This window comes from Xenopus laevis, chromosome 9_10L, assembly GCF_017654675.1.
Source record: "Xenopus laevis strain J_2021 chromosome 9_10L, Xenopus_laevis_v10.1, whole genome shotgun sequence".
Classification (NCBI taxonomy): domain Eukaryota; kingdom Metazoa; phylum Chordata; class Amphibia; order Anura; family Pipidae; genus Xenopus; species Xenopus laevis.
In genome coordinates, this window is record NC_054387.1 from 28,470,300 (window position 1) to 28,483,403 (window position 13,104).

The 13,104-nt window shown below is 38.3% G+C and overlaps 1 protein-coding gene across 3 annotated transcripts; it reads right to left on the reverse strand.

Moving 5' to 3' along the window:
- Positions 1-1,189: 1,189 nt before the first annotated feature.
- On the reverse strand, positions 1,190-13,104 carry mafg.L (v-maf avian musculoaponeurotic fibrosarcoma oncogene homolog G L homeolog). 3 transcript variants are annotated; one of them, XM_041576787.1, is made up of 4 exons: positions 12,638-13,104; positions 9,314-9,377; positions 4,813-4,876; positions 1,190-3,298 (listed from the first exon to the last, which is right to left on the reverse strand). In XM_041576787.1, exons 3-4 carry the CDS (start codon positions 4,849-4,851, stop codon positions 2,846-2,848), a joined length of 492 nt encoding a protein of 163 aa, XP_041432721.1. In that variant the 5' UTR covers positions 4,852-4,876; positions 9,314-9,377; positions 12,638-13,104; the 3' UTR covers positions 1,190-2,845. The 3 variants fall into 3 exon arrangements, with proteins under 3 accessions (XP_041432721.1, XP_018090588.1, XP_041432720.1); XM_018235099.2 differs by having other exon boundaries at positions 12,324-13,104; XM_041576786.1 differs by lacking the exons at positions 9,314-9,377; positions 12,638-13,104 and adding an exon at positions 6,019-6,985.

Below are 13,104 nucleotides of genomic sequence, written 5' to 3' on the forward strand. Positions count from 1 at the left end.
TAATGAAGCAAGAAGTGGTGGGGCCTTTTTTATCAGAAGGAGTTAAATACATTGATGAGAACATGGAAAATGCAAAGATTGTTGTTTTTCTGTATACAGAACTGGAGAAGACTGGCACATTGCTAATATGATGCCATTATTTAAAAATGAATCTTGCTGTAAGCTTGAAAAGACAGCAAAAAGACCGTTAGTTCGACATCAGTGGCAGGAAAGGGATAAGATATTGGAAAACATTTCAAATCACAATACTATACATTTGTGTCAACATCAGTCAGTGGGTTTTAAAGAGAATACTGTAATACATACATAGAAAATACTTAGTAGGCTGGCCAGACACTTGAACTGTTTTGTATAAAATGTCGATATTTTGATGATGTTTTAAACCTATTTAACACTAAATATAACTTGATTCAATCCCCATCAATTCACATTTTTGCTAGAGCACCCTACATTATTTGTCCCAGGGTCTGTGGCAATAGGGTTCAGCAGCCTTTGTATGTGACTATTTTTGCCTTTATCATCCTCCTTCTGCTAATTATATATATATATAATTTATCTGAAAAGGTTTTGAAAATAAAGAATATTCACATCTGACTTCATGATTAAGATTATTGTGAAATACTGTTATGAGCTTCTCTGAAGCTAAAAACCAAGCACACTGAGGGGCAGATTTAGCAAGGGTTGAATTTCGAGGTGATGGGAGTTTTTTTAAACTCCCATCACCTCAAAATTCGAATAAAAAAAGACCAATCTAAATTTATTTAAAAAAAATCTATGTTTTTAACTTTGGGTGAATAGGCTGTATTTGAATCGTTCAAATTGTTCTAAGTTTTAACGCATTAGATCGAATTCGAATCGAAGGATTTGTCCCAAAAAAACTTTGATTTTTTTAAAGTCCACCAAATGACTCCAAATAGGTTTTAGGAGGTCCACCCTTGACTAAAACAATTGGCAGGTTTTAAATGGCGAATAGTTGAAGAAGAAGTTTTAAAGAGACAGTACATAATACATTTCGATATGGAATAGTCAAATTTTTTTTCATTTTGAATTGAATTTTGGACTATTCGATAGTTGAAGTACACTAAAAATAACTCGAAAATCTAATTTTTAAATTCGATTTTTTTTTTTAAATTCGACCCTTGATAAATCTGCCCCTGACTGTTATTAAAGTATATAACAATGATACATAGCATGTCAAACTATTTTTTTATTAAGGTCAGGAAATTTACATGGATTTAAATAGCTTCAGATTTGAAAGTTCCTTTTCATATTATTTTTTTATAGTTTCGTTACAAAGTGCTAAACAGTTACAAGCACTTTGCAGCCATTGTTCATCTTTTATATTTGTCCCTGCTCCATTGCAAATTACAATTTAAAATCTCTATCACACTATACAGTTTCATCCGCCTGAATGTTTTTGGAAAGTGAGATACAAACTAGTACTTACGTACTCAAAGGAAACAGACAAGAGAAGAACATAAAGACTCCTTGCAGACAGTGCCCAGGTCAAAACAAAGCAAAACAAAGTGAGCAAAGAGATATACAAGGCAGGTTATGAGGCAGCATATTACATTATTTGATTGTGTATAAAAATATGTTTTCCACAACTGCCCCAACCAAATCCATCTCAAAATAATGGATATGCCTGCATTAAATTGGGGAGTTTATTCTGAAACAGTGTGAAGAAATATAATGCTTTGGCTCTCCACATAATGCATTTTTATCTTATAAAATATAATTTTATAAGATTATAAAATCCGACACCTAGGTGAATGGAAGAACTTGCCTTCTATAGGTATGAGGAGTAAATGTCACTATGTTAACATTTCAAACTTAACAAGAAAGTAGAGTATGGCACAATGACTTACCTTGCCCTTGCATTAGTTTGCTAGGAGCACTGAATGATCAGACTCTTATTATTATATATGTAATGTACCCTGAGATCTAGGGTTTAGGATCCTTTTCAGAATGCTACAAGCTACTATTTGGCAGAGATACACTATAGAGAGAGGCTGCATCTTACACACAAACACACACCACAAATAGTCACAATAGTCCCCCCCACATAAGCTGCTTTATCTGACATTATGACAACTCACGGGGCCATACACAAAAGCCAATCACAACAATAATGTCAAAAGACTGACATCACGAAAAAATAAATAATCTCACCGGCCCACAAGCAGCATAACAGTCTTACAGTACAAAATATTCAGTAGGAGTCACACACACTAGGAGCCACTACCTCCAGCCTAGTCTGAAATTACAACACTGTGGATATTGATGTCAAAATACAATACCAACCTGGAAAAGTAGCATTACTTTTATAATCCTTCACATAACCTACCACAACACAAGCACAACTGCACAGTACCACATACCTCACACTGCAACATTACAAACACCGCAAGCAGCACAACTTAACAAGAACCTCCAAGCTCAAGTACAGTCAGTTTTGATGCATCTACTTGTAAAAGATCAAGCTTAGGCTTATGGACACATAAGTGTTATTCATTCTCCAGCATTTCTTATAAGGATAGCTGTGAGATAAAGTACTGCTTATGTCTTGTTATGTACCAAAATGCTTGTTCCCATGAAGACATGAGGCAGACACATCTCATCATCTGCAGTTTCTGGGCTACAGGGATTCACACTGGCAGCTCAGTTCCTTCCTCTTTTTACAAAGATCTCCAGCTTAGTTCAGCTCTTTGGAAACTGAAACTGAGCACATAACTGCCATATTCTCCTGTTAACCAATTAGGAAATAAACTTCCTCTTCTTAAATTAATGCCCTTGATCATGAACGGCTTGTGCTTTAAAGCAGACCTTCCTGTCTATCGCACACCTATGACCGTGCGCCAGTTTTGGACTTCACTATGGTGATGACACTAGTTGCGGCCATTTTACCCGGTATAAGGGGCCTATTGCCTGGTGTGAATGGCCCACGAGGAGTGTTGATAGGGCTGCGCGCTACAGTCCTAGCAAAATTCTGAAGTGCTTCATACTTTGAGCGTAATGAGTTTAGCTCCAGTCGAATACTGGCATTTTCAGATGCAAGTTTCTCCACCTCCTGCTGCAGTTCAGCCTTTTGTTTCTCCAGCTCCTCTTTCTGGGTCACACGTTTAACCCTGCAGCTAGCTGCATAGCCACGGTTCTTCAACGTGCGCCGGCGCTGTTTTAGCTGTATAATCTCCTCCTTGGAGAGGCCACGGAGATGCTGGTTCAGTTCGCGGACAGACATTGTAACTAGTTCTTCATCTGTAAGACTTGTGCCATTTTCCCCTGGCTCTCGTTTCACCTGTCAGATTAATGGGAAGCATATAATGGTTAGTTCTGTTTAGAGCAGTAGCCCTCAAGATGTAATCAAAACACAACAGTTATCGGGGGATGCTGAGACCCAAAGTCTACTGCCCATGCTGGTCTATGTAAAAACAGGAATCACTGGCACTCGAAGGCTGGTTCAAGCAGCGACAAGCCCTTGCATGTTTATTACCAAAAAGTGCAACGTTTTGGGGTTATACCCCTTTGTCAAGCATAAAGTTTTTTGAGAAAGAAGGCAATTTAACACCCCCTACGTAGCGTAATACACGTGTCATCCAATTAGACACGTGTACTTTTTGATCTCATAACCTTGTTTGTATGTAAACTTTTCAAGAATTTGCCATCTTGAAAAGGTTACATACAAACAAGGTTATGAGATCAAAAAGTTACTATTGCAGCGCGAATGCTACTGGATTTGGTTGCTTCAATCCAGGCACCCAAGGGGGTTAAATGAGGATTTTAATATGTGTTGTTGGGTATCTAACCCTTTTGTCCACTTTTTTCAGATAACAAGACTGCATAAATTTTCTGCATGAATATAAATATTCATGTTATGTTACTATCTGCTGCACCTTGCTACAATCTAACTATTGGCTACTTATAACAATTCTACTCCTCTATTCAGAAGCTTGATTTGTTACATATTGGCTAGAAAGTATGCTGTCAAAAATGATATACATTGTTTCTTTAAGTCTTGCTTGCTACAAGAATCGCTTGAGAGTGCACACAAACAAGAATCTGTATAGCCCGGGACTGTTCTATTATCAATGGATTGCGCATATTGTGCGGCTAATACTTCATAAGAAATTTTCAAATAGAATTTTTCAAATATGTTTATCCAAATAAATTTTACAATTGAATTTCTCAAAAAACTATTTGGAAACCTGAAGGTAATTAAGTTTTGCGCACTATATATATATTTTGTATGTTTTTTTCACTTTGTGTTAATTGATGAATTAATTATGTTAATTGGATGACACGTGTATTACGATACATAGGGGGTGTTAAATTGCCTTCTCTCTATGCTTGACAAAGGGGTATAACCCCGAAACATTGCACTTTCTGCTAATGAACACGCAAGGGCTTGTCCCTGCTTGCACCAGCCTTCGAGTGCCAGTGATTCCTGTTTGTATGTCTATTTAGAGGGTGCCGATCCCTCCATCACCGTGCACCAGGCATCCATTGTTGTAGGCCAGGGTGTGCGAGCGGAGCCTGCTTTTCGAATTCATACTGGTCTATGTGACAGCAATGATTCCAAAGAACAGGATATAGTGTAGACTGGAGAGACAGGTCTCTGATGAAGTGCAGTAACACGAAACGCGTCAGACCTCATGGCGCTGTGTTATTTGGTGTATCTAGATGTGTGAATAAAGGAAATCTTTTTTAAATGCCGAATTGCCAAGTGATTCTGTTCTAAGAGGGCCCTGGAGTGCGCCATCCAACCAATATACTGCAAGCTGTGGACTGGAGAGGTGACAATGAGCAACTTACCTTCAATGCTTTGATGTTGCCTTTGCTGATAGTCGTCATAACCCAGGAACCTCGTTCCAGCAAACTAAAGAATATAAATAAAGAGTGTGAGAATGAGTTTTGCACTCTGATTATTGCACACCATGCACCTCCTAGTCTTAACAAACACATACTTTTGCACTGCCTTGTCTACAGTAAAAAATAATCAAGGGGGTAAGAATAGTAGATCTGGCACAGTCATGCTGAGTCAACAGAATATCTGTATCACTGAGCACACATTGTGTGCACACGCTATATATATATATATATATATATATACTGTGTAGCTGGTGCACACGGCAAGCAGTCCAATGCCTGTGTGCTGGTTTATAACAATCTCATAGTACGCTCAAAAAAACCGCATCAACCAGGTCTTAGTGTGAAAAATCAAATAATCAAAATTTATTATCAACGTTTCGGCTCCATAGATTGTGTCCTGAAGACGGCTCAATCTATGGAGCCGAAACGTTGATAATAAATTTTGATTATTTGATTTTTCACACTAAGACCTGGTTGATGCGGTTTTTTTGAGCGTACTATATATATATATATATATATATATATATATATATATATATCCATGCACCGTAGCAGACGGCTGTTGTAAAAAAATATAATAATGTAATAATAGTAGTAATAATAATAATAATAATAATAATAATAGGAGCTCCACATGCAAATGGAACTACCTGACACAGGCACAAATATTCCTAGTCTAAGTTATGTAATAGTCAGTTTTAGTAAAAACAAAACTTTTGTACACACTGAGGTCTATTTGTACAGATCAAGACTTTTGCGCAGAACAAATTATTAGCCCATAAGCTGCATAGCTATAGGTTATGGGTTAAAATGATAGTACCCCCAGATAGGGTGCAATTGAAGCTCCTGATTTTTGTGGATGTTTGGTTATTTTAGTGTAAATAAGATAGATATTGTGTCTGTAGCATATATCTTAGATAGGGTCATTGTTCCTTTGCAACCTTTGCTAGAGGCAAATCTAACAGGAAGACACAAAGAAGCGTCCCTGGCAGATCCCTTGTATTACCGTGATACTGACACATGCATCAAAGACAGGAATCTTAAGAGCAACACTAGAAATTAATTTGTGCTTCCTTTAAAAGGCTTGAGGGAACTAGCCAAGAATTATTAACTGAAATATGGCTTGGGGAAGCTTTTGGCTCACCATACCTTTCACCGATATTCTCCAAAGTAAGAGCCCATCGCTTTGTGTTGAAAGGCCCAGCACCCAGAGCACCGTCCAGGTCACTGATAGCAAGGGTGCTTAATGCAAAAGATCGGGATGCCATTCTATTAAGCACAAGAAGAAAGGGCAGCTCATGTCTGAATGCAGAAGAATTGCAATGTTCCTCCCCACGCAATACCAGGAAGCAAAGAAAAGTCTGTGAAATGTAGGTCTGGCATATTTTATTCTTTACCCTTCTCCCAGATTGTCAGTGGTAGCAGATGAGAATGTTACATCTATTAATCTGCATCTGAAAGGCTGGATACTAGAAGTCGCTAATCTTTTGGACACAACAGAAACTGGTAACCTGGGGGACACAAATAATAACTGCACCGGCTCAATTTACTACATGTAAGCAACAGCAAACTATAGGACAGGGAACGCTAGCCCATTTCCATTTCCTATAACTGTGATTTATTAAACTCTAAAACCAAGGTTGCATTTACCATGACACTAGAATCTGTACTGTGCTTCAGCCAAAAATAGTTTTTTGCGTAGTGAAAGAAAATATAATTCTATGCAATTTTTAAATTACTAATTAAACATTCAATGGTTCTTTCATTATGTAAAACAGTGTTTTGGTGGAAATCCCTTTTAACCCACATATAGTACCAAAAAGGACCACTCAGAGAAACAGGTGATAGAAGCTCATTGATTGCCACCAGGGGCCCTTGGTGCTGAGGAACTGCAGAACTTTTATTCTAGTTGCACCAATTGTTATATATTTTTATGGGTTATTTCCACTCAACTTGTGGATAAATTAAAAAAGGGACAGGGGCTTCTTCAGCCTGCCCCTGTGGGCTGGATATGAGTTATAATGTTTGTTAAAACCCTTCAGGTGTACTTACAATATAGAAGGTTGTACAATCTATGTAACAGTGTTAATAGGTTTACCAAGATATAAAGGCAATTTTATTATTATATTATGGCATATAAGGCACTAAGTTGGAAATGTGAAAGGTACGAACTGCCCCAATAATCACAAAGTACTGCTGACTACCTCAAACATCTAGAACTAAAACAAAATTAAAAGTGGATTTATCCTTAAGAAACCCACCGTATTGGTTAGGAAACTATTATGAATAGGATGGGTATAGCATTCTTCCATTTGTGTGATGTATCTATTCTCATTGGAAAATCTGTAAAATTCCAAGTGATATATTTTTAAGTACTAAGCGTCAAATGACGAAATTTGGTCCAAATCAAATCGTTTTCATGGCATCAGAAACAAAGATGTGTTTTTTTTGCAAGTCGTAATTATGTCCAAACAGGAGAAATTACATTATAAAGGTGCAGCACCCTCATTAGCATCCTATTATATAGGTCATATCCTTCATGCTATATTTATATGTCATTGCTTTTTGAGGCAAAATATGAGGTGGGAAACCATCTCTTTAAATATGTTCCCATGTAGTGCAGGTAAAATCATTAAAGATTTAAAGGCAAAAAAAAAAAATACTGTTCTATTTCTAGTGATACTGACAAGATTCCTGTCAGAATATTGACAGATAAGCTCCTGCTGACAATTCGTGATGTAAGGAAAATGTGAGCATGGAGTAAGATAGAAAATAACACAACCATGGTAAAATAACACCTAAGAATTTGGGTTGGGGTCTGAACTAAGACTTGATTGAACATTTTAGCAATCCTAGTTCTCATAATAATGGTAAAAAGAAAGTGATGCACGATTGGCTCAATGCTAGTAAAGTCCAACTTGGGAGGTGTGGATGATAGACAGTCGACCTTGCAACCTAGGAAAAATGGAACGTTTCCATGCTTGAATTGCAACTGCTGCACTAATTGCTTGAAAGGTCCGAATGTTTACCATCCCCGGAAGGGTACCCCTATTAAAATCAAAGGGTACCATACTTGTTTGACTACATATGCAGTGTATGTGATGAAATGCCCGTGCGGGTTTCTTTATATAGGACAAACTACCCACCAAGTGAGGGAAAGGATAAGGGAGCATAAATCAGCCATCAAAACAAAAAAGGTTGAGCAAGCTGTAGCGGGGCACTTTGTAGAGATGGGCCATGTGGTACAACAGCTACGGTTTCAGGTAGTGGAAATTGTTCCCTGCCCTAGACTAGTGGTGACAGAGTAAGGAAACTTTTAAAAAGGGAAGCATACTGGATCCGCCGCCTAGAAACCTTAACCCCCAATGGCCTAAATAAAGAACAATGGCCTAAATAAAGAATACGACTTGCAGACAATTTTCTAAGTTTTGTTTTTAACTTTGATTTTAATATTTATCTTTCACAGATTTATTTACACACAACTACGTAAACAGTTTGGATAACATAAACAGATAAGTGCCAGTGGCAACATGATACATTGTTTACATGTGTATTGTTATATAGTATAGTATTGGAAACTTGTGTGTTAAATGTTTTAAATAGACCATAGTTTGTACTTAACTTAATACACCAGAGGGCGCCATCTGGAGTGCTTTAAAAGGAAGTGGCTCGAAACGTTACTGTATCTTTGGTCGTAGCCATGTAATAATAAAGGCTTTTTATATATACAAAAACGGTGCTGTCCATCATCAAGATTTTGCTGTATTAAGTGGATTGTGGGCACTATTGGAACGTGCACCGACAGAGTGGAGGAGTGTGTGCTGACTCGTATATTCCTCATAATAATGGTATACTAGATTTGGTGGAGTTATTTAAAAACTGGGCAAAGACATAAATATCCACTTTTTATATAAGCTAGGCAGTATGAATTTAGCCACCTAATTAGGCTTACCCAAAACTTGTCCCTCGGGCCAAAAAATAGATCACAGATCACATGTTTCAAAAAATTAAGGTGCATTCAGGGAACCTTTTTTTTTTAAGGTGTATTCAGGGAACCTAATTTTAGTCCATTTTTAAAACAGAGGGTCAACGTTTCGATCTGTTCTTAAGACCTTTTTCAAGACCAAATCATTGACCCTTGGACTTAATAAAATGATGGACTTTCAAAGAATTTTTCAAAGGTTCCCAGAGTGCACCTTAATTTCTTGACATTTGTAAGGAGTACTAGTAGCACCGGGGGTTATGAATTTTTTGGTACTGGTGTGCGGAACCTATATATATATATATATATATATATATATATATATATATATATATAGATATATATATATATATATATATATATATAGATATATATATATAGATATATATATATATATATGTGTGCCACGTGCATGATTTACTAATTACAGCATGAAGATTTACAAACTATCCTAAAAGTTACCTAGAGGCAAATTTTCTGTGCAAGTATTCGTCAGCCAAAATTCACCTGAAGCAGATTTTTCATTCTAGAAAAAACATACAAGCAAAAATCACCACAATGCACATGATCAATTTTGACATTTGATAAATCTAAAAAGTGTTGATCCTCTGTTTTTCAGATACTTTCCAAAGCAAAATCACATCTGACTAACAAATTTATTTGCACTAGACTTCCATGCATTTACATAATGACTGGACCAAATTTATCAAAAAGTGAAATATGCCCAAAAAACTGTGCTAAAATGCCTGTGTGCACATGCATATTTACCAGCATAATGCAGGGTTTAAAGGAGACAAATACTATAATTGAAAACCCCCTTATCTTGTAGGCAGAAAAAATTCATATATAGTACAGATTTCAATTTAGACTAAAAATAATGATTATCTTTAAAAATAGACCCTTTATTGTAGCTCTGTTGGATAACTGGTTCCCACACACTGAATGTGATGGCTAGGTGGTGATGTAGGTGCCCCCTAAATATCTGTTGGGGTATCATATCAGCAATAGAGACTAAAAGGAGCGACACGTTGCATCAAAAAGGTGAGCTACCCGTCCTTTCATTATGGCCACAAAGTGTCAAAGCAAGATATATACATTTTTTTTATTGGAGCTCTGCTATGGTCCCTGTCTGTGTTTTAAAAAAAGGGGTGAATGTGTCCTATTGGTCCCTGCCAGAAGAACAGTAGGAAGAAAATAGCCAATCACCACCCTGTGTTTATACAAGCAAAGACATAGCAAAGACTTTAGTTCCCTGTCAGGTCTGTCTAGTTGCAGATTGGCTCCTATTTTACAGTACAGTTTCTGCAACATCCCCTGCACAGCCTTGAAAAGGAGGCAGCAGGAAGTGGAACAGATGGGCAGGATCGGACTTGGCCAGCAGGACACTAGGGAAAAAATCCAGTGGATCCTGGCCCTTGTGGGCCCCATCGACCCACACCCACTCTGCCCTGGGTGATGCATCCTGACTTCCCCCTGACCCTTAAAAAAAGAGACTAACACTAAAAAGTTGGAAAGGAGGGCACATGGGGGTTGCAAGGAAGACTTAATTGCTGGGGTAGGGGGCCTCTAAGGCAGCAGCCCCAGTGGGCCTCGGACCACCCAGTTTGATGCTGCCAGTATGATGGCTTTTTACACAAGCCATCATGTAGCCTTGGTGCCTGGAACACTGGCAGTGATCCCCAACCAGTGGATCTTGAGCAACATGTTGCTTATCACATTAATTGATGTTGTTCACAGTGGCCTCAAAGTAAGTGCCCATTTTTTAAATTGGTGGCTTGAAGGTTTTGAGGCCTACTAATGACAGGTATACTACAAACTGAGCGGAACACATTGGGGATACTAATTCAGTCCTGCCTTATCCCCCCCAGGCAAAGTGGTCTTGGCAGATGCACTGGTCGACTGATTAGTGAACCATGTACAGCATTCATATACATACCTAAAAATGTATTAAAGGTCGAATTTTAGTGGTATTAGAGCTTTTTGAAACCATGAATAAACTAATTTTCTCTAAAACCACAAATGCCATGAAAGTTATTAAAAGATACGAAAATAAAAAGTATGAAAGGGAAAAAATTGCTGAAAGAAATGCTAGAAAATATGAAAACCTGTAAAAATTTGTGTTTTCCGTATAATTACAAGCAAAAAATAAAGAGTCTGAATGGCTAAAAAAAGGTCAAATAGGATCAGCGCAGCTCCCACTGACTTCTATAGGACCTCAACTGCTTTTAATTGCCAAAGTTTTGTATTACAGTTTTTCATTGTTTTTAAATTACATAAATGTCGAAGTTTTAGTGGAATAAAAAAAAAAAAAAATTATTAGAGAAAAAAATAAAATTTGTGGAAAAAAAAGAAATCCAAATGTCAGTAAATGGGCCCTTTAGTTACACACAACTGTATCAGTATCTGTATAGCCAGATTATTCTGGGAGTAGTATGGGGGAGGAGAACTCTCAGTTAAAGGTTCACATACCATCGTATGTAATGAAGATTTGTATGATTTTCAGACCATGTGAGGATTGTCTCGACATTTTTCGTGCCATGGTGATCAGTCGATCAAACAGGTTAAAAGATTTATATCTGACGATATCAGTGGGAGACGGTCACTACTATTTGTTGGACATAACTTTCGTACGATTGCTGCTGTGTATTGTGTGATTGTTCATTGGTCCGATATAGCCTAATAATCTGCACGTCTATAGCCAGCTTTAGAGATAGGAAGAATAAAGGATGAGCACAGCAAACAGCACTCTGGACAGAATACATTCAGTCAATTTAAAAGGCAAAAGCTTTAGAAGACATTTGCATGAATACATTTGCATGGTAAGAAAATATATTCTCTGCACCTGCTGAAGAATGTAATTTGCAGGCAAACACATCAGAACCAGGGAGGCCAAATAGGCCATGGCCCCCCTAAAAATGACACCAAACTCAGAGAGCACTGACAGCTGCTGGGGAATAGGCATTTTCCCCTGTACAGTTCACACATAGCTTATTTCCAGTGTGACTGCAGAAGATGAAAAAAAGCATACCTTCCAACAGGGAAGGAGGAGGGGCGAGCGGTTTCATTCAACCGACAGAGCCAGTGTGCAGCATGTCAGAAGCAATCAGAAGGCAGAGGGGGCAGGGTAGCAGAAGACTGCTAAGCAAAAAGGCAGGCTGCAGCGTCAGTAACGGAATCACCCAGGATGAAAGAAAATAGTATGTGTACCTTTAAACTTGATGCCTTCACACTTGTAAAGGAGCATTGCCTGTCTCCAGTGCCCCTGCACCATACATATTGGAACCGGGGTGGCCATGCCCCCCCCCCCCTAAAATTTTTTTTTTTTTTTTTAGCATTCCTCATTCTGCTCCAGGGGTTTCAATCAATGTTCCCTTTCTTTTACTCAGCATGCACACAACTGACAGCTGCAGGAGAAAAACATTTTGCCCATATAAAGCACACATTTCCTGCAGAAGATGAAAAAAAATCATACCTTTTCTGCAGTCCAACAGGGAGGGGGAAGGAGGGTGGAGGGGGAGCAAGAGCTTCCATTCAGCCGATGCAGGACCAGTGTTCAGCATGTCACTCATACAGGGCCCTGCAGCACATCCAATCAGAAGGCAGAGGGGCAAGGCGACAGACAGACTGTTAGGCAAGAAGGCAGGCTGCAGGATCAGTAACCGAGTCACCCAGGATGAAAGAAATAAGTGTTGCAGGAATCTTTGACCTGCACAACATTTGTATTAAGGATAGGATTGCCATCTAGCAACAGCTAAATGGTCTGGCACTGGGAAAATACATATTTACCATTGCAGCCACGTTTCTGTGTTCCCCTTGTGAAGGGCTTGTGTCTTTAAAGAGGTGGGAGCAAGTGCAGGTCTGCTCAGTGCCGATTGGACAGTGTGGAGCAGTGTGACATCACAGGAAGGGGAGTCACTGAATGTGGAACTTAGATTGGTTACCAGGAGCTGGATGACAAATCTAAAGATAAGGGAATGTTCTTGAAAAGAGCAGAAATGTAAAATAATTAAGTGACAAATTCAAATGCAGTTCAGGGTGTCATTGTTTTATAGATGAACTAAGGACAAAAGTTTTAAGAGAATAAATGTTGATGGAAAGGAGGCTATAGTCTCTAGAAGTTTAATGTTTAACTACCACAACAACATCACTATAAGTTAACCAAAGCAGCGTGAAGAAGAGAGTTTGAGAATGTTGCATCATCCTAGGGTTTGGACTGCAATTCAGGGCTGGAACTATGGGTAGGCAGAAGAGAC